We start from the raw sequence: 18,873 nt of genomic DNA, 5'->3' as shown, positions 1-18,873 counted from the left end.
ATGGTGTGGCCAGGTCAGGGTATGGCTGGAGGCTGGTGCTTCTTTGGGGGTTCCTGATTTCAGGGAGCAGTTTGAGCTCACCCCATGCTTGACTTGGTCATGTCTCAAAGGCATAGGAGGGACAAGAGGTAGGAGCTGGTCTCTGATAGCTCAGAGGCTTCTGGTGGCTTCGAAGGCTGTGGCCCCATCTTCCCACAGCACTCACTGTTCCCCATTCTCTCTCCATGCCAGGGGTGGACACCATGAGCGAGACGAGCTCCGTCAGCGTGGAGGCCACGACTGACAGCAGGGACACGTCGGTGGCCACGTCCATCCTGCTGCCCCTGGCCGGCAGCCGCGGCCGGGAGGAGGCGGACACGCGCAGCGAGCACAGCTACAGCGAGTCCGGGGCCAGCGGCTCCTCCTTCGAGGAGCTGGACCTGGAGGCTGCCGGCGACGGGGAGGGAGCCCCGGGGCTGCTGCCTGACGCGGGCAGCCAGGAGCTCACAGACAAGTGGACCAAGGAGCCCATTGCTGCTGAGAGAGGAGAGGAGTGAAGAGAGACCGGCTGCCTCGCCTCCCACCGGGGTCTGAGTTATGGGAACCAGTTGCCTTTCCCACCTCCTTCCTCTCCAGCCAAGAGATTTTGGCTGCTGATTCCCCCCAGGACCTGCTCTCCCTCTTTGCAGAAAGGGTGTTTGACTGTTTTTGGGGGTGCTGGGAGGTGGGGGGGGGATTTCTGTGGTGCTTGGTGGCGCAGGGTTAGGTGCAGGCTGGGGGGACATGAAATGCATTTGCTCTGTGTGTGTGTGTGTCCAGGCACGTGGCAGGATCCTTGCAGGTGTCTGGGGGATGGTGGTGGATGTCAGGGATGTCCCCCCTCATCTCTGCTGGTGCCCCTCTCACCCACAGCTTCTCTCTGCTGCACCACCACGTTTTCTAGCACCAAAGAGCTGTGAGTTGGGTCAGTTGGGTTTGTTCCCCTCTTCTCTTCCCCTTGCTGAGCAATGGAAACATCCTGTGTAAATGTGGTCCTCCTGGCACTGCCACGGGCACTTTGGGATCTGTAATAAAGTGGATGCTTTTCCTCACTGGTGGCTGGTGCATTGCTGACTTGTCCTTTGGCCAGTTGTGCCATCCTGTCCCATGGTGGGGAGTGGGCTGTGGGTGGGAGCTGCCCCCACAGCCCTCAGCTGAGCCAAAGAGCTGCCCAGGGGCTCTGCATCCCTGCTGCTCAGGCTTCCTCCCTGCCTGGGCAACCCAGCTTGTGCCAGCTGCAGGGGAAGGAGGGTCCCAGATGCTCTGCTGAGCTGGGCAGAGCTGGAGGGAGGTGGCATCCCCACTCCTGGGAACCTGTGGAGAGTAAAACCAGTATAAAGCCAGATATAAAGCTGCTGCTGGGCCTCCTCCTGTGGCAGGGGACACCAGGTTGTCTGCACTGTGCCTTCCTGACATCCCGCCTGTCTGTCCTGCTGCTGTGGAATGCAGGCAGGGAGGGCTGCCTGGGGTGGTCCCTGTTCCCTGTCTCTCAGCTTGGGGCAAGGGAGCAGCCTGGACATCATGGTGACAGTGCCACGGGGCAATGCCAGGTGCCAGAGCTCCTGCTGAGTGCCCTGGGTGCCTCCAGCAGCCCAGGGATTGTTCCTGGCGGTCAAATGTGGCAGCCCAAAACTGGGACTTGGGTTGGGGGTGTCAGGGCTGGGGGAGGTGTGACTGTCTCTCCATGGTGGGAATGTGTCCTCCCTGGCTTGGAAAGGTCATGATTAGTCCTCAGCCAGTGATTGACATGGGATTGTTCATAAATATTTTGTGCTCTGAGTGATAAAATATTAAACTCCTCCAGCCCACATGGAAAAATATTGCTCTTCCCGGTGTTTATCTTTGTTGCTGGTTATTACAAAACTGCCAAGCCCCCTGAAATATTTATGCTTGGCTGAGGCTCCCGGGGGATTGGAGCCAGGCAGTGGATGGATACTGACGGTGCTTGTCCCCTAACCCCACTGAAGCTGGGCACCAGGGGGCTTTGCCATCGTTCTGGAGCAGCAGCCGGTGCCGAGGTGTGTGTGAGGCTGGAGCCAGCACCCACCTGCTGGGGGGAGGTGGGACCACAGCAGTGCCACATCCCTTGGCACAGCACACCTCCAGTCCTCCTCACCACCTCTGCCTGCACCCTGGCCTGCAGTGGTGAGCTCCCCCAGCCCAGACACCCTCCTCTGCCCAGTGTCCCACCCTGTCTGTGCCAACAGTCCTGAAAGGACAGGGCTGGTGTGGTCTGGGGTCCTGCTGCTGTGGATGTTCCATATTATCCCTCCCCAAACCAGGATTGCCGGAGGGAAGGGGGTCCAGCAGTGTCTGACTCACTGCAGTGCCCTTAACCCACAGCCTGCGAGTGCAGAAGCTGGCAGAGGGGAAACTGAGGCACACGGTGGTGAGGTGGTTACTCGGGGCAGTGCCCAGAAGGACCCTTGTTCCCTGTGTCATCCCCTGTCCCCTTCTTGTCTCTGAGTGATGGAGCTCTGAGGATGCAATGCTGCAGGATCCTGGGCAGCTGAACGGCTCTAGGAAGAGTTGGGCAATTGGTGGAGATCTGGGACACAGCCCTGCCCTGCCCGTGCCCCTTTTTGTATGGCCCAGAGCCTTCCCCAGCCGGGTGCTTGGGCTGCCGGGGAGTGCTGGGGCTGTGTGGAATGCAGAGCTGGGCAGTGGGGTAACGCTGGCCGCCTCAAACCCTCACAAGGACTTGGGGAGCAGAGGGCAGGCCAGGCAAGGGGGGAACAAACCCTGGGGCACCAGCTTGTGGCTGTGGGATTGGTTTGGGGCTGGGTCCCCTCTCACTGTCTGGGAATGAGCTGGGGGCTCTGGGGCCAGGGCAGCAGGTGCCGAGCTGTGCCCTGACAGGTCTGTCAGTGTGCAGAGCAGCTCCTGCCTGCTCTGCCCGTGTCCTGCCTGCTCTGCCCGTGTCCTGCCTGCTCTGGCCATGTCCTGCCTGCTCTGCCCGTGTCCTGCCTGCTCTGGCTGTGTCCTGCCTGCTCTGCCCGTGTCCTGCCTGCATCCTGACGGTGTTCTGGCCCAGTCTGACCATCCCTTGCTGGACCTGGCTGTGTCTTGCCTGTGTTTTATCTTCTCTGTTCATGTCCTGCCCGTGCTCTGTCCGGACCCGGCCACCTGCCCCGGCTTTGCCCCATACCGGCCGTGCCCTGCCCGGCTCGGCCGGTGCCGGAGCGAGCGGGGGGCAGTCGGGGCGGCCCCGGGGCTGCCGCTGCCCACCGGGCCGGGCCGGACCGGGGCGGGGGCCGGGCCGGGCCGGGCGGGGGGTGGAGCGGCTCCGCTCTGCTGGGGCTGGCGGAGTGTCAGAGGCGGCGGCGGGAGGCGGTGGCAGCCGCAGCTCCGAGACAGCCGCGGCACCGGCACCGGCACCGGCTCCTGGCACAGTCCGCCGGGCCCAGGTAAGGGCTGCGCTCCCACCCCGGCACTCCCATCGCCGTCACCTCGGTTCGCGCCGTGTCCCGCGGCGCGTCTCCGTCTCCAGAGCCCCGGTGCCGGCGGTGGAGCCGCACGGAGACCGGCGACATCCCGCTGCCGTCGGGGTCGCGCCACGGCGGGGCTCGGAGCCCGGTGCCCGGTGCCGGGGCTCCCGGAGCTGCGGGACGAGAGCAGAGCACGGGCACGGGCACCGGCACAGGCGGGGCCGGGGATGCGGGCGGTCGGGGTGGCACCGGGGCTGCTCCCGCCGCTCACCCCTGCCCGGCGCAAGACGCGGCGCTCCGGGAGAGCGGCTTGGGGAGTTCTGGTCCCCCGGTGATCCGGCAGCCCCGAGCCCGCAGTGGCGCTCAGCAGGACCCGCTGCTCCCGGCCGGGGCTGCCCGCCGGCACCGGGGCAGGGACGCGGGGTCACCGCCCGGCCCGGCGGGGACAGACCCCGGTCCCTGCTGTTCCCCCGGTCTCCCGTCCGTCTGTCCGGGCCGGGGAGAGCCGGGGCTTGGAGGGGGCTGTGGGGGCGCAGCCGGATCTCGGGGCGCGCTCGGGACGGGATGCGGGGCGGGGGGCGCGCCCTGGAGAAGCGGCTCGGCCCCGCGGGGTCTCGGGGCTGGCAGCCCTTGAGCAGGGGACAGCTGGGGGCTCCCGGCAGAGCTCGGTGGCCGTGGGACCTCCGGGACCTCCGCGGGAGGCGACACTGTCCCTGCGCCCCCGCAGCCCCGCCGTTCCCGCACACGCCCCAGGTGTCGCGCAGCCCCTGGGATGCGGTGTCCCCCAGGTGTCGCACGGCCCCTGGGATGCGGTGTCCCCCAGGTGTCGCACAGCCCTGGGATGTGGTGTCGGCGGGGTCGGGGCTCCCGGCACGGGTGGGAAGCGCTCGGAGCGCGGCGGAGTCGCGGCCCCTTCTCACCCACCCCGCTCGCGGTGCGAGGAGAGGCTGCCCGCTGGAGCTGCCCGCCGTTCCGTGGCTGTCGGGCTGGACTTGGCTCTGCCCTGCCCGGTGCTTCCATTCCCCGGGCGTTCTCCAGCGGCTCCCGCGGGCTGTCAAACCCCCGGCACTGAACGAGCCGAGGGGAGCAGCTGCGGGAATGGCGGGAGCCCTGCTCGCTGCCCACCGTGGCTCGCTGCCGGGGGATGGTGGTTTGCCCTTCACAGGAGCTTGGCCTGAAGGTGCCTTTCATCTGGTGGGTCCTGTCAGCTGCCCCAAACGATCTGGATCACAGGGACCCGGGTTCCCAGTACCACCGGGCCCCTGTGCCAGGCTCAGCCTGCCACTGATGGGCTCCATCAATAATCCATGTGCCCGTGGCCTCTCCCCTGCCTGAGGAGACCCCGGGTCCCTTAGAAGCATTTATTCCTAAAATAAGGCAGGGACCCTTCCTTCTCTCATCTCCAAAGTCCTTCACACTGCGGGGTCAGGTAGGAGATGCCCTGAGACAGATGGGGACTCAGCAGCAGCAGACAGCACCTGAGAATAGGCAATTAGGGGCATGGAGGAAGAGGAGGAGGTCAGCCGGTGTCACCCCACCCCACCCCTTTAGGCTCTGTGCCACACTGCTGCCTGCAGCCCCCTGGGCATCACTGCCAGCTCTGGCTGCTTGCTGGAGGGCTCCCCAGCACAGCCATCACCTGTCTGGGAGCAGCACGGGGGCATCAGGGGGTCCCCTCCTGCTGCTCAGGGAGAGCAGCCTCAGTAGAGCTGCAGGGAACTGCAGGGGGGCAGCACTCCCTGGCATCCCCCTCCCACCCTCTGTGCCCCCACAAGCGCTGCTGGGCTGTGGAGGAGGCCGTGGTCCAGGCACAGCATCAGCAGCTTCCCGTTCCAGAGCAGCCTGAGGCTTCTGGACTGCCAAGGGGTCTCCTTCTCCTGTGGTCCCTGAAATGCCAGCCCCGAGGGATTTCAGCAGTCAGCTTCAAATGGGAAAAAAATCTCTCCTGTGATTTGGGAAAAGACAACCAATCTCGGAGGGGACTGCATCCTCTGCCAAAACAAGGCCTGCCTGCTGCAAAAGCCTTTGATTCCCCCGCGCCTCCGTGCTTTCTGCAGAGGGAGTCAGCAAACCTGGCTCTTACTTTTACTGAAATCTCTGAATTTAGTATACAGGGAAGGAAGGGGCGGTGGTGAGAGAACAGACTCTGAAGCACCGCGGCTGCCAGAACCTGCGCCTTGCCGTGTGAGGGTGAAGCCAGCGGAGAGTCCCTGCTCCAGCCCGGTGCCACGGACACCTCTGGGGGCAGCAGCAGCCCCATGGCTGTGGGATGGACATTAAAATACTGTGGGCACTGGGTGCTGTGGGCACTGTGGGCTCATGGCTGGCTGCTTTTGGCAGGGCTGTCGGCTAGAGGGTGGCATCTGTCAGCACCCCCGATGCTGCTGCGTGGGTCGGGGGCTCGGCTTGGAGCCGGCCTTGGCTCTGTGTGCCCAGCCTGGTCTGCCTGTGCCAGGTGACATCCCTGGCTCTTTCCCCCTGCACGATATTTTAGGGCTGTCAAGCTGTCCCCCTACAGGCTGTTCTGCCTGATGCTGCCAGGGGGGCCAGCTCTGTGCCCACCCTATGCCAGTGTGTCCCTGGGAGTGCTGTGGGGAGGCTTGTCCTTGTGCCCCTCCATGTGCCCTGAGATCTGTGCCACCTGTGTGTGTCCTGGGGGTTCTGGGTCACTGTGGCAGCTATTGCAGCTCTTTATCTTGCCTTCCAGCAGGGGATTTCTTCTTAAGGGCATCCCACATGGGGGGCACAGGCAGGCTCATGGCCTGGCTCTCCCGTGCAGCACTGACTGTCCCAGTCCCTGTCATCCCTTGCATCCCACAGACCCAGCAGCTTTCCCCTTTGCTTTTCCAGGTGCCGAGGGCTCTGCTGGGGTGACACCACCTCTCTCTCACCGACACCACGCCGTGCCACCCCCCACCACCCGATGCCTGGGGACTGCCGGCCCTGGCCTTGACGGGTGGCAGCGGGTGACGCGGGGTGGCGTGGGTCCCCCAGCCAGCACCAGCACCCCCCATGGCGGTGCCCCTGGCCGCCTGGCTGGGGCTGATGCACCTGGCCACCTGTCTGGCTGCTGGGCACGGCATGGCTGGCAAGAAGGAGATCAGCATGGATGGGGACCTGGTGATTGGGGGCCTCTTCCCCGTGCATGAGAAAGGAGTGGGGAGCGAAGACTGCGGCAAGATAAACGAGCACCGGGGCATCCAGCGCCTGGAGGCCATGCTCTTCGCCCTGGACGAGATCAACAGGGACGGGAGCATCCTGCCGGGGGTGAAGCTGGGTGCTCACATCCTGGACACCTGCTCCAAGGACACCTATGCCCTAGAGCAGTCCCTTGACTTCGTGCGCGCCTCCCTGACCAGGGTGGATGGTTCTGAGCACATCTGCCCCGATGGCTCCTACGCCGTCCACGATGACGTTCCCACCGCCATCACCGGCGTCATCGGCGGCTCCTACAGTGACGTCTCCATCCAGGTACCTCCCTGAGGGGCAACAGGGGCTCTCGTGGGGCTGGGGCTTTGAAGTGGGGGAGAGGGGTAAAACCTTGGCAGCAGTGCAGTGTGGCACAGGGAAGCTCACTCATCCCTCACGGTGATGCTCTGCCCCTTCCTCCAGCAGGGAGGGAATGCTAGGTGGGCACCTGAACGAGCCATCTCTGTGACTGTGGGGGATGTGCCCAGGGACCCCTGGGGGCTGCATAAATCCCCCGACATTCCATTAGCCACAGGAGACAAGCCTCACATGGGGACAGGTGTTTATTCCTCTCCTGGGTTCAAGGTGGCAAGTGCAGCTCCTCAGCCCAGCTCATGTCCGGACTGTGCCAGGCAGGGCAGACCAGTGTGAGGGGGCACTGTCCCCCTTTCCCTCCCAAAGGTCAGCCCATGAGGTGCTGCAAGGGACATGCACCTCAGAGGGGCTCAGCCATAGGGCTGCCTGGCTAAGGCAGGCTGTGCTCAGAGGATGAGTGCCCCTGTGTCCCCAGTGATCCCACAGGCACCTCAAGCTTCAGACCTGGCTGTGCCCCTGCCTGGGGTGCATCTCAGTCCCCAAACCCACAGCTCTGTGGATCTTGAGGCTGGTTTCAGCAGGGAGAAGAGCATCCCCTGAGGACGCAGGACTCAGCAGGACCGGCTGGGTCACGGGGGTGGCCGGTGGGCCACATGCTTGCTGAGATTTAATGAGTCCCCAGCATGTGCCAGACTGTGTGTCCTGGTCCCTGGGGTCCCTGCATCCCCCAACATGGTGTAGAAAAAGCTGGGACTGCGTGATGGAGGCAGCATCCCAGCCCACCTGGGCACTTGTCCCTTGCCTTGCTGCGAACTCATCATGTCCCCATGTCCCAGTTCCGGGCAGGCAGGGTGAGCAGGGGCAGAATGTGGGCTGGCTGGGCAGCTCAAGGGGCACTGGAGGGGCATGGCGGGCTGGCAGCTCCCATGCATGGTGAGGACAGGCAGCAGCATCATTGCGCTCAGGGACACTCTTGCCATTAGGGGAATTTGTCGTCAGGATCATTTGTCCACGTTAATTAAGCCGCGTCTCCTGCCTGGGGAGCAGTGAGATGTGGGCAGGCTTGGCAGCCCCGCTGGCACACCCGAGGTCCCCTTGCTGCCCCCAGAGCCTGGGTTTAACAGCCTCATTAGTGGGGATCTTTCCCCTTTGAAGCTAACGAGGATTCTGCTGAGTGCTGGAAGGTGCCAGTCCCACTGAGCTCCTGATGTGGGATGCGCAGGCGCCGCTCCCCTGACCCACTTCTGCAGCATCCCCCAGCCTGCTGGGGGGACTCTGCCCTGGCTCCCAGCCCCTAGAACCCTTTCCCCTGTGCTGTAGGGCTGCCAGGCATCCTGGCTTTCTCCTTGCCATTGAGAATCTCCCACAGGTCACCTATGGCAGACTTTCTGCTTTTGTCCCATCCCCAGACCAAAATTTCAAAGTGTAGTGCTTGAAACACTAAAAAATATATAAAAATAAAGATTAATGAGCATGTCTGAGGGCTCAGGCACTCTGTGAATGTGCCAACCATTCTTCTCCAGTCCCTCCACAGATCAGGATGCTCTGGGATGGCATGGGCTGCTCCTCAGCCCAAGGGTTGTGTTTGGGAGCAGGGTGGGGGTCCCCCCACAGGAATGTCCCTTGCTGGCCACCCCTTCAGGCACTCACCTCTCCTCCTGCACGCAGGTGGCCAACCTGCTGCGGCTCTTCCAGATCCCGCAGATCAGCTACGCCTCCACCAGCGCCAAGCTCAGCGACAAGTCCCGCTATGACTACTTCGCCCGCACCGTCCCTCCAGACTTCTACCAAGCCAAGGCCATGGCAGAGATCCTCCGCTTCTTCAACTGGACCTACGTGTCCACTGTGGCCTCCGAGGGCGACTACGGCGAGACGGGGATCGAGGCCTTCGAGCAGGAGGCCCGCATGCGCAACATCTGCATCGCCACCTCCGAGAAGGTGGGGCGCTCCATGAACAAGAAGACCTACGATGGGGTGGTGCGGGCTCTGCTGCAGAAGCCCAATGCCAGAGTGGTCGTGCTGTTCACCCGCAGTGAAGATGCCCGGGAGCTGCTGGCAGCTGCCCAGAGAGCCAACGTGTCCTTCATGTGGGTGGCCAGTGATGGGTGGGGAGCCCTGGAGAGCGTGGTGGCCGGGAGTGAAGCGGTGGCAGAGGGAGCCATCACCATTGAACTGGCAGCCTACCCCATCAAGGAGTTTGCTTCCTACTTCCGTAGCCTCCACCCCTACAATAACAGCCGAAATCCCTGGTTCCGGGAGTTTTGGGAGCAGAAGTTCAGGTGCAGCTTCCACACGCAGGACTGTAGCCGGTACTCCCTCAAGACAGGCAAGTTTGAGCCAGAGTCCAAGATCACGTTTGTGGTCAATGCGGTCTATGCCATGGCTCACTCTCTGCACAACATGCACAGGACACTGTGCCCCAACTCCACCAAGCTCTGTGATGCCATGAAGCCTGTCAATGGCAAGAGGTTTTACAAGGACTTTATACTCAATGTTAATTTTGATGGTGAGTCCAAAGTGGAGATGGGGTTTGGCTGCCAAACTGGAAAGGGATGGGTGAAGAATAGGAAACACGGAGTCCCAAATTTGACCCAAAACCCTCCAGTTCCTCCAGCCTGCTCATGCTCAGGGCTGTGGCTGTCCTGAGGTGCCAACAGCCAGCCCACCATCACCCTTGGGAGGCAATCCAGGCCTTCTGTCCCCAGTGGAAACATGGAGAAGCTGGCCACCAGCTCCATCCTGCTACAGCTGGGTGGGACCAGCCCCACCCAGCCCCAGGGAGCCTCGAGAACAGGGTCCTTCCAACCATCATGATTTATTTACATTTCAGGGATTAGACTGGTGGGGTACCCTTGATCAGGGAACCCATGTAGTTTGGGGTGCATTAGAAGCATGTCCTCTGTGACTTGGGCTGAGGATGTCTTGGCTCCCAGGAGTCACTGAGAGCCATGGAGGCTGCACAACCACCCTCTGTCCCTGCAGAGCTGGCTGGGGCTCACAGGCTCTCAGGCAGGTCGGTGGTTCTCCACCTTTGCTTTCCTGCCCCTGACGTGCACAGGCAGCAAGGATGGGAGTGAAGGCAGGAACCAGGCTGGGCATTTTCCTGTGGCCGTGGTGGGATGTGACCCTTTGGATGAGCCCTGCCTCGAGGCTGGAGTGAGTGTTCTCCTGCCCTGGGGCAGTGACTGTCTCCCCCTCTCCTCCCTGCAGCTCCTTTCAGGCCAGCGGACACTGAGAGCGTCGTTCGGTTTGACCGCTACGGCGACGGCATCGGGCGCTACAACATCTTCAACTACCACCACACGGACGGGCGGTACCGGTACCAGAAAGTGGGCTACTGGGCAGAGGGGCTCGTGCTGGACACCAGCCTCATCCCCTGGGCTGACACCTCCATTCCCGTGTCCCAGTGCAGCGACCCCTGCAAGAAAAACGAGATCAAGAGCATGCAGCCCGGAGACATTTGCTGCTGGATCTGCATCCCCTGCCAGCCCTACGAGTACCTGCTGGACGAGTTCACCTGCATGGACTGCGGCCTTGGTTACTGGCCCAACGAGACCCTGAACGGCTGCTACGAGCTGCCCCAGGAGTACATCCGCTGGAAAGACGTCTGGGCCATCGGTCCCGTGACTATCGCCTGCCTGGGCTTTATCTCCACCCTCTTCGTTATCGGGGTCTTCGTGAAGAACAACGACACTCCCATCGTGAAGGCCTCTGGACGAGAGCTGTGCTACATTCTGCTGACTGGGGTGCTCATGTGCTACAGCATGACCTTCATCTTCATCGCCAAGCCCTCCACGGGCGTGTGCACGCTGCGGCGCCTGGGGCTGGGCACCTCCTTCGCCGTCTGCTACTCGGCCCTCCTGACCAAGACGAATCGCATTGCCAGGATCTTCAGCGGGGTGAAGGAGGGCGTCCAGCGCCCCCGCTTCATCAGCCCGACGTCACAGGTGGTCATCTGCATGGCCCTCATCTCCTGCCAGCTGATCATCGTCATCATCTGGCTGCTGGTGGAGACCCCTGGCACGGGCAAGGAGACTGAGCCTGACAAGAGGTACATTGTCACCCTCAAGTGCAACAACCGGGACTCCAACATGCTCATTTCGCTCACCTATAATGTCCTCTTGATTGTCCTCTGCACGGTCTACGCCTTCAAGACACGGAAATGTCCCGAAAACTTCAACGAGGCCAAGTTCATTGGGTTCACCATGTACACGACCTGCATCATCTGGCTGGCCTTCCTGCCCATCTTCTACGTGACCTCCAGCGACTACCGTGTAAGAGCTGGAGCTCTGAGGGGCTCTGACAGGGCTTGGTCTAAGTGGTCCTGGAGATCTGGGCCCCGCAGGGTCCATGATTAGGAGATGCATGGGCCAGGGGAGTGGTCTGCATCCACACACCTGGTGATGGTCACCTTTGCACTGGGTAACTCAGGACCAGGTGGAGGGTCCTGAAGGGCTGTGGCTGATGGGGAATGAGTCCTGGAGAGAGGACCTGGCCCTCTCCCTGCTTTGCTAGGATGAGGATGGGAAATGCCCTGAGATCTCCAGAGATCCCCCATAGCCATGACTGTCATGGAGCAATGATAGTCATCCTTCAGCCTGGTGAGACAGCCCCTGGCTCACCCAGACACCACAGCCCAGGGCATGAGTGCCAGCCCCAGGGAGAGCCTGGTCCCTGGGCTGGAAGCAGTGCCAGGAACTGGGTAGCATGTGGCACATCCTGGCATGGACAACCAAACACATCCTTGAATGGGCCTTGAGGACTTGGTGGGGCAGTTAGTCAGGGGCTCCCAGAGAGGACCTGCACCCCCAGAGATAGTGGGCACCGGGGTGGGGGAGTGCGGGCTCTGGCCCTGGGCAGTGCCACAGAGCAGCATGTTGGCAGGGCTGGGGTGTACCTGCTTTGCAGGGGCAACTTGTCCCCACCAGGGCAGTGTCCATACTCTGCCCATGGGTCTCCTGCAGGGCCACCCTGACAGAGGGATGTGGTGTGGGGTGGCATGTGCCTGCAGGGTGCAGCCTGTGCCCAGTGGGGCTGGCCAGCGCCACAGCATGGGCTTCATCCTGCCCTGCTTGGGGCAGAGGGCTGACGGGTGGAGCACCTGATGCCCACCCCTGTCTCCAGGTCCAGACCACCACCATGTGCATCTCGGTGAGCCTCAGCGGCACCGTGGTCCTCGGCTGCCTCTTCACCCCCAAGCTGCACATCATCCTCTTCCAGCCGCAGAAGAACGTGGCCAGCCACCGCGTGGGCACCGCCCGGTTCAGCGTGGCAGCCGCCAGCTCCAGCCAGTCCCACGGTGAGCACGCTGGGGCTGGGGCTGGGGCAGGGCTGGGGACAGCCCCCCTGTCCTGCTGGGAGGGGTGTGGGCACCCCAGCATGGGCTCCTGAAGAAAAGGAGGTGTGGGGTAGGGCAAAGCGGGAAATAGGGGGAAATGGTGGATGTGCCCCCAGGGGCTCTTCCCTGTCCTCTGTCCCTCATCTCCCAGCACAGCACAGCTGCCAGAGGGACTCTGCTCCTGGGGGGCCCTCATTGCCCTGAGGGGACACTCTCCACCCCACACAGGGGGTTCAGCTGCCCCCATGTGCCTGTCACTACCCGAGGCACTCTCCCCTTCAGCTCCAGGGGGGACATGGCCATCCTGGGCACCCTCCACCCCAACTCCCTGGGCACCACAGCCATGGGATGCTGGGCAGTGCTGCTGCCAGACCCCAGCCCAGCCCTGACTGCTGCCTTCCTGTGCAGGCTCAGCCTCGCCGTACGTGCCCACGGTGTGCAACGGCCGTGAGGTGGTGGATTCCACAACGTCATCCTTGTGAAGAACAGGGGGCCAGGCTGTGGTGCTGCCACACAGCACCCCCACTGCTCCCCAGGGAGGGCAGTGCCCACAGCACGGCCTGCTGAGGTGCCAGGTGCAGCCGGGAGGCTCACTCCCTGCCCCAGCACGAGCTACACATCAACATGTCGGGTCATGGTACGTGTCACCCCTCCCTTGCACTGAGCCACCTTACATGTACCCTGTCCTCCACACCCTGCACTGAGCCTTGGTGAACACCCCCTCCCTGAGCTGAGCCACGGCGCACATCCCCAGGTCCCCAGCCCTGAGCCATGGCACGTCCCTCTGTGTCACCTGCACTGAGCCATGTGCCCCCACAGCCCTGCACTGAGCCATGGTGAATGTCCCCATGTCCCCCAGCCCTGCACTGAGCCGCGGTGCACATGGCACGGACCTCGCACTGAGCTGTGCACAAATACCCCGTCCCTGTCCCTTGCACTGAGCCCTGGTGCAGACACAGCCCCTGGCCCTTGTCCCCAGCCCTGGGCACACCTCCACTCCCTCTCCAGCCACGTTCCACCTCCTGCTTTTGGCTTGCACCCATCCCACTCCCTCACTGTGGTGCCACACACTGCCTGTGCCCCAAAGCCCACCCCAGCTTCCCAGGGATGCCTTTGCCATCACCTCCTGTGCCAAGCCTTGGATCACATCACCCTTGCCCCAGTGCTTTGCATTTTCATGTTTTCCTCCTGGTTTTGGCCTCAGGAGAGCCACCGAGCGTGGCTGGGCTGGGCCTAAGCCTCCCCCATCGCTTCCCTCACTGGGTGTGGCGCTTCCCATCCCTTACTGGGAGACAGGGCACGAGTGGGGGCAGACAAATTCCTGCTGACCCCAGCCCCTGCAGAGCCCAAGGGGGCATTGGAGGCTCAGGGCAAGTAACAGGACCCAGGTATTTGAGCCCAACCAAGTTTTTAACAGTAGACTTTTTCTGTGAACAAAAGTGTGATTTTTTTTTTTTGTAATTTATGTAAATAAAGTGGTTTTGGTGTTGTTTTTTTTTTTACAAAACGGATTGTTCCAGAGCTCAGGTACAGCCAAACCTGAGAGAAGGGAACAGACCCTCGCAGAGGGCAGAGCCACATCAAGACATGGGGGCCAGCAGAATCAGGGGCCATGGGACAACCCCCACTCACATCCTGCTGAGCACGGTGGTGGCTGCACCAAGGATGGGGGCACAGCTCCAGGGACAGAATGACCTGCTCCAGTGGCTCCAGGGACAGAGGGCTAGGAGCTGCCCAGGGATTCAGGGCTGGGGGTTGTGGTCTTCTGCTTCAGGGGGATGATGTAGATACTGTTTTTGGCTTCTTTGATTCTCCACCACCGTCCAAGCCTGTGGGTGAGAGAGATGAGGGTGTCACCATCCAACAAGACCCAGAGGAGGGGGAAACTGCACCCACAGGCAGCACCAGGGAGGGGTGACAGTACCGGTGCTCCTGCCCGATGCCAGCCACCAGGAAGTCACCAGCTGCTGAGAACTTGAGGCTGTTCACAAAACCCACCTGGAGGGAACAGGGCAGGGTAAAAGGACAGGGCAGGGTGAGGGGCTCCCACAGCTTCTCCTGCTGCCCAAGAAGGGCAGTCCCTGCTCAGAGACCCTCCAGAATTCCCAGCCTGCCCATCCATCCATACCAAGGGGATGTCCAAGAGGTGCTCCAGCTTCCGAAATCCTTCCCCACACTTCCAGAGTTTCACGCTGCCGCTGTGGGACCCTGGGGCGCAGAGAGGAGCCTGTCATGCACCCCAGCCCAGGGGTGGGAGCAGGACTGGTGTCCCCCCAGGCTGCCACCCCACACACCTGTGGCCAGGAGGTCACTGTTGCGCAGGGCAGCCACGGCTGAGACCCAGCAGGGCTGCTGCAGGCCCTCGGTGCCCTGCTCGCCGTGCGCCTGCCGAGCCAGCGCCAGCGGCTTCTTCTTCGTCAGCCCCCACAGGGCTACAGACCTGCAGGGATGGGAGGGATGAGGGGGCTGAGGGGGCACCCTGTCCACCCCAGGCATCATCCTGGCCCCGTGCTCACCCATCATCTGCACCAGACACCATGTGCTCCTCGTTGATGAGCTGGATACAGTCGATGGAGCCCCTGTGAAGAGAAGAGGTAAGTGCCAGCAGTTACAGGTGTGCTTTGGGATCCTGCAGGGCTCCTGGCACCCACACAGCACTGCCCCAGCTGGACACACCTGCCCACAGCCCCCTCTGCCACCCCAGACCTACTGGTGCCCAGAGAAGACGAGCTGTGACTCCTCGGGGATCTTCCAGAGCCGCACGGTGCCGTCCCGTCCCCCCGCGGTCACACAGCACTCCCGGCTCAGGCTGTCCAGCCCTGTGATGACGTCCTGGTGTCCAAACCTGCACAAGGAGATGATGACAAACAGCTCTGGCAAGCAGGGCCCTCTGCCCCCTCACTCCCCAGGGCTGCTGGGCACCCCCTGGAGGGGTCAGTGGGATTTCCCCAGGTCTTACAGGGTCTCCACGTATGCGTTCTCAGCCACGTCCCAGACCTTGACGCAGCGGTCGTGGGAAGCGCTGTACAGCTGGTGCGTGCCCTTTCGGAAGGACAGGCCCTGGGACAGACAGACAGACACGGCACAGCAGTGAGGATGCCGAGCAGGACACAGCTGCCTGGCCCCACAGACACTGTGCCCAGAACACCCCCAGCTCACCGAGACGGCGTCGCGGTGCCCCGTGAAGATGTGCAGGCGCTTGCAGGTGGCGGCATCCCAGATCATGATCAGCTTGTTCCTGTCTCCCGTAGCCTGGCAGGCAGCAGGGGACACCTGAGACCTGCACCCTGGAGACCCACAGCCCACCCCTGCCTCCACCCCCACTCCTGGGCTGTGGCTGTCCCAGGGACCTATTCCTGACCCAGCAGGGGATAGGGGCTGCTTTAACCCAGCAAGGCACATCTGGGCATGAGGCTGTGCCCCCAGAACCCAGGGAGAACACTCCCCAGGGCCATCTCTCCCCTCTGTGCCCGTACCAGGTACTTGCCGTCCGATGAAATGGCCATGCAAAGGACGTGGGACGCGTGCCCCATGTGCCGCTCCTCCGTGCCCTTCTTTCCCCCGGGCACCACGCACAGCCTCTTCCCACTGTCCACCTCCCCTGCGGGAAAATCGTCACAATCACCCTCTGGGAGCCTCCCACCACTCCCAAAAGTGTCAATGAGCCTTCCACAGAGCCTGGAATTATGCACAATCTAATAGTCAAGGGCCAAGCCACCTCAGAGGGCACCTGGGTCCCTGCAGGGGTTGGGCTTGGCAACAGCCAGTCACAGCCCCAGGTGAACACTTGCATTTGATGAGGGAGCCGTCCTTGGAAGCAGAAAAAATGAATTTGTCATCAGGAGAGATGACGAGACAGGTAACGGGCAGCTGGTGTCCCCGCAGCACACGGATCCTGGCTGGATCTGGGGGCTGTACCTGCAGGAAGAGCAGGACGTGAGCCGGGCTGCCCAGGATCCCTCCCCGCGCACAGCAGCACCGGAGCACAGCGCCCTGCCTGCTCCAGGGACAGAGGCTGCACTGTGCCGGCCGTGCCCCAGTGTCCCCGAGGCTGGCACTGGCAGCCTGGCACCCCGGCACTCACGTCTTTGGCGACCAGGCGCTGCAGCCGGCCTCTCTGCTCCAGCTGGGGAAGAAGGGGCACGTTCAGCAGAGGGGGCGGCCTCAGTCCCGGTCCCGCGGGAAGGGAACCGAGCCCGCTGCCGCCCAGGGGACCGAGAGGCCGCGCCCGCCTCCCCGCTCACCACGTCCTCCTTCAGGCGGTCGCCGATGAGATCCGCCGGCTCGAGCTCCTCCTCGTCCTCCGCCCGCTCCTCCTCTGCGGCGGGACAGTGCGTGAGGCTCGGCCTCAGCGCCCGGGGCCGCCCCGCGGGGCACCGGTACCGGGCGGGACTCACCGAGCTGCCGGAGCTCCTCCAGGTACTGCTTGGCCAAGCGCAGCTTCTTCTCCTGCGGCGTCTCTTCCACCTCCTCCTCCGCTGCCTCTCGCCGCCGCCGCCCCAACAACGGGCTGCGGGGACACGTGTGCGTGAGCACCGGTACCGGCACCCCACAGGTACCGGCACACCTCCGGTACAGGCATCCCCCGGCCCGGCATCTCTCCGGTACAGGCATCCCCGGTCAGACACCCCCTCCGGTACAGGCATCCCCCGGTCCGGTATCTCTCCGGTACAGGCATCCCCCGGCCCGGCATGTCTCCGGTACAGGCATCCCCCGGCCCGGCATGTCTCCGGTACAGGCATCCCCCGGTCCGGTATCTCTCCGGTACAGGCATCCCCCGGCCCGGCATCTCTCCGGTACAGGCATCCCCGGTCAGACACCCCCTCCGGTACAGGCATCCCCCGGTCCGGTATCTCTCCGGTACAGGCATCCCCCGGCCCGGCATCTCTCCGGTACAGGCATCCCCCGGTACCGGCGCCCCCTGCGGTAGCGGCACTTCCCAGGCGCAGCCCTTACCTCTCTGTCTCGGAATCGCTGGACACTTCCTCGTCGGCGGGCCGACCGGCCGTCGCCCGCGGTCTCCCATCGGCGCCCGGTGCCTGCGGAACAAAATGGGGCGATCGACGGGACGGGAATGGGGATGGGGACGGGCGCAGCGAAAGCCCCACGGCGGGGACCCCAGCGGGGCAGCCCTTCCTCGCCGGCCTCGCTATCTCCCTCCGGCCCGGTCCTTACCGCCGGTCGTGGCCGCCGCCGCGCCGCCGCCCCGCGCGGGGCCTTGGCCCGCCTGCCGCCCGCCGCCGCCGCCATGCTGCCGCCGCACGTGGGCGCCCCCGGCCGCCACCGGGACCCAGGCCACGCCCCCGACAGCGCCTATTGGCTGTGGCCGGCAGGTCCCGCCTCCTATCGGTCCCGCGGCACCGCCTCCCGGTCCCGGAAGCGCGCCCCGCCCTGTCCCCGTCCGACGGCCGCGCTGTCACTCCAGCGTGACGTCACGTGTTAGCCCCGCCCTCTGACGTAACCACGCCTCCATGGTTTGGCCGCCTGTCCCTCCAGTGCCGGTACCGGGGGTCCCTGCTGCCGGGACCGGCCACTCGTGCCGGGGACCCGCAGCTCGGAGCGGCTGTCAGAGCCCCCGGGCCCCCGGGCTGCCTCCTCTGCCCCCATGGCCCTTCGGGCCCCGTCCCGCAGCTGGCAGCCCCCGTGGTGACAGTGGCAGTGGGTTGGTGCTTCCGAAACCATGATCAGCTCGTCCTGCCCCTCAGGGACCCTTAACCAGCCTCCACTGCCGGGCATGGCCTCTGCTCCCTTCCCATGTCCTTTGTGGAGTGCCAGGGACCCGTCCTTGGCCATGCTGGGGTAGCGTCTCTGTTGGGGATGGATAGTGCTCTGAAGAGCTAAAAACCGCTTTTGTGCAGAAATTTTATTATGTGCAAACAATCTCTTTTCTCTTTGGCACAGGGGAATCAGGGAAGGACAGTGGGAACGTCCTGCACTGGTCTCTGCAGGGCAACAGAGCCTATCCCAGCCTGCGCAATGGGTGCACCAGTGGGGACTGATGCTGCCCCCAGGTTCAGCACCCCAGGGCATGACAAGAAGAGCCACCGTCTCTGGCTGGAAGCCTGTCTAGGCTATGGAATTGGTGGTCTTGGTGGCCCCAGGCTGCTGTGGAGCTGCTGCTCAGGCTCTGAGGCTGCAGGAACCCATGCCAAGGGCAGTGCTGAAGGAGCTGTGTGGACAAGGAACCCACCCCCCATCCATCCAGGCAGCAGGAGCAGAAAGGCAGCTGTGGTCATGGAGGGCAGCTCTGCCTAGGAACTGAGCAAGCCAGAACCCATGGGGGCACATCTGCAGGGTCCAAACTGCAGTACCCAAAAGGCAGAGCCAGGTTGGGAATCCAATCTTGGCCTCGTCTGTGCCTGGTCATGCAAGTGAAGGAGCTGTCCTGCACCTCCTCCTTCATTATCTTCAGGGTGCTGCCCTCTGTAAGCCCCATCGCGACGTGAAGGAGCGGGATGGAGAGCTCCCGTGCAGTGTATCACTGCTTGGGGAGAGGGGAGCGTAAAGATGGACATCCCAAAACAGCCTCGGGCCGCCCAGCTCCAAAAGGGAGCGGAGATGCAGCACCGCACGTCTGCCCAGTGG

The 18,873-nt window shown here is 63.4% G+C and overlaps 4 protein-coding genes across 5 annotated transcripts in view; 3 read left to right on the top strand and 1 right to left on the bottom strand.

Annotated features, from left to right (window-relative positions):
• TEX264 (testis expressed 264, ER-phagy receptor) overlaps positions 1 to 1,070 on the top strand; it is a 41,566-nt gene extending 40,496 nt beyond the window's left edge. For both annotated transcript variants that reach the window (XM_063164620.1, XM_063164621.1), the window contains exon 6: positions 232 to 1,070. In XM_063164620.1, the coding sequence (XP_063020690.1) occupies positions 232 to 536 (305 nt within the window). In that variant the 3' untranslated portion in view covers positions 537 to 1,070. The remainder of the gene's footprint in view (positions 1 to 231) is intronic.
• SLC38A3 (solute carrier family 38 member 3) overlaps positions 1 to 18,873 on the top strand; it is a 238,553-nt gene that overhangs the window by 168,226 nt on the left and 51,454 nt on the right. The gene's annotated exons all lie outside the window — the stretch shown is intronic.
• Positions 3,328 to 13,782, top strand: GRM2 (glutamate metabotropic receptor 2). The gene is made up of 6 exons (XM_063164619.1): positions 3,328 to 3,425; positions 6,297 to 6,917; positions 8,619 to 9,456; positions 10,161 to 11,224; positions 12,075 to 12,249; positions 12,697 to 13,782. The coding sequence occupies exons 2-6, from the start codon at positions 6,459 to 6,461 to the stop codon at positions 12,768 to 12,770; spliced, it is 2,610 nt and encodes an 869-aa protein (XP_063020689.1). The 5' UTR covers positions 3,328 to 3,425; positions 6,297 to 6,458; the 3' UTR covers positions 12,771 to 13,782.
• Positions 13,471 to 17,538, bottom strand: RRP9 (ribosomal RNA processing 9, U3 small nucleolar RNA binding protein). Its single transcript, XM_063164328.1, has 15 exons — positions 17,464 to 17,538; positions 17,245 to 17,327; positions 16,686 to 16,798; positions 16,533 to 16,606; positions 16,373 to 16,414; positions 16,080 to 16,206; positions 15,765 to 15,889; positions 15,448 to 15,540; positions 15,248 to 15,348; positions 14,999 to 15,133; positions 14,805 to 14,867; positions 14,583 to 14,728; positions 14,417 to 14,496; positions 14,213 to 14,286; positions 13,471 to 14,117 (listed from the first exon to the last, which is right to left on the bottom strand). Exons 1-15 carry the CDS (start codon positions 17,536 to 17,538, stop codon positions 14,012 to 14,014), a joined length of 1,437 nt encoding a protein of 478 aa, XP_063020398.1. The 3' UTR covers positions 13,471 to 14,011.

The sequence above is a fragment of the Melospiza melodia genome, chromosome 10 (assembly GCF_035770615.1).
Source record: "Melospiza melodia melodia isolate bMelMel2 chromosome 10, bMelMel2.pri, whole genome shotgun sequence".
Lineage (NCBI taxonomy): Eukaryota > Metazoa > Chordata > Aves > Passeriformes > Passerellidae > Melospiza > Melospiza melodia.
Note: the sequence above shows the minus strand (reverse complement) of the source record. Positions and strands in the feature narration are given on the sequence as shown.

Bases quoted from the DNA above. Each gene is read 5' to 3' on its own strand.
- GRM2 (XM_063164619.1), top strand. From the start codon at position 6,459: ATGGCGGTGCCCCTGGCCGCCTGGCTGGGGCTGATGCACCTGGCCACC. The intron at 6,918-8,618 runs GTACCTCCCTGA...TCCTGCACGCAG, and splicing joins ACAGTGACGTCTCCATCCAG to GTGGCCAACCTGCTGCGGCT. The intron at 12,250-12,696 runs GTGAGCACGCTG...CTTCCTGTGCAG, and splicing joins CAGCTCCAGCCAGTCCCACG to GCTCAGCCTCGCCGTACGTG.
- RRP9 (XM_063164328.1), bottom strand. From the start codon at position 17,538: ATGGCGGCGGCGGCGGGCGGCAGGCGGGCCAAGGCCCCGCGCGGGGCG. The intron at 16,415-16,532 runs GTGAGCGGGGAG...CTTCTTCCCCAG, and splicing joins ACCGCCTGAAGGAGGACGTG to CTGGAGCAGAGAGGCCGGCT. The intron at 15,541-15,764 runs GTACGGGCACAG...GCTGCCTGCCAG, and splicing joins CATCGGACGGCAAGTACCTG to GCTACGGGAGACAGGAACAA.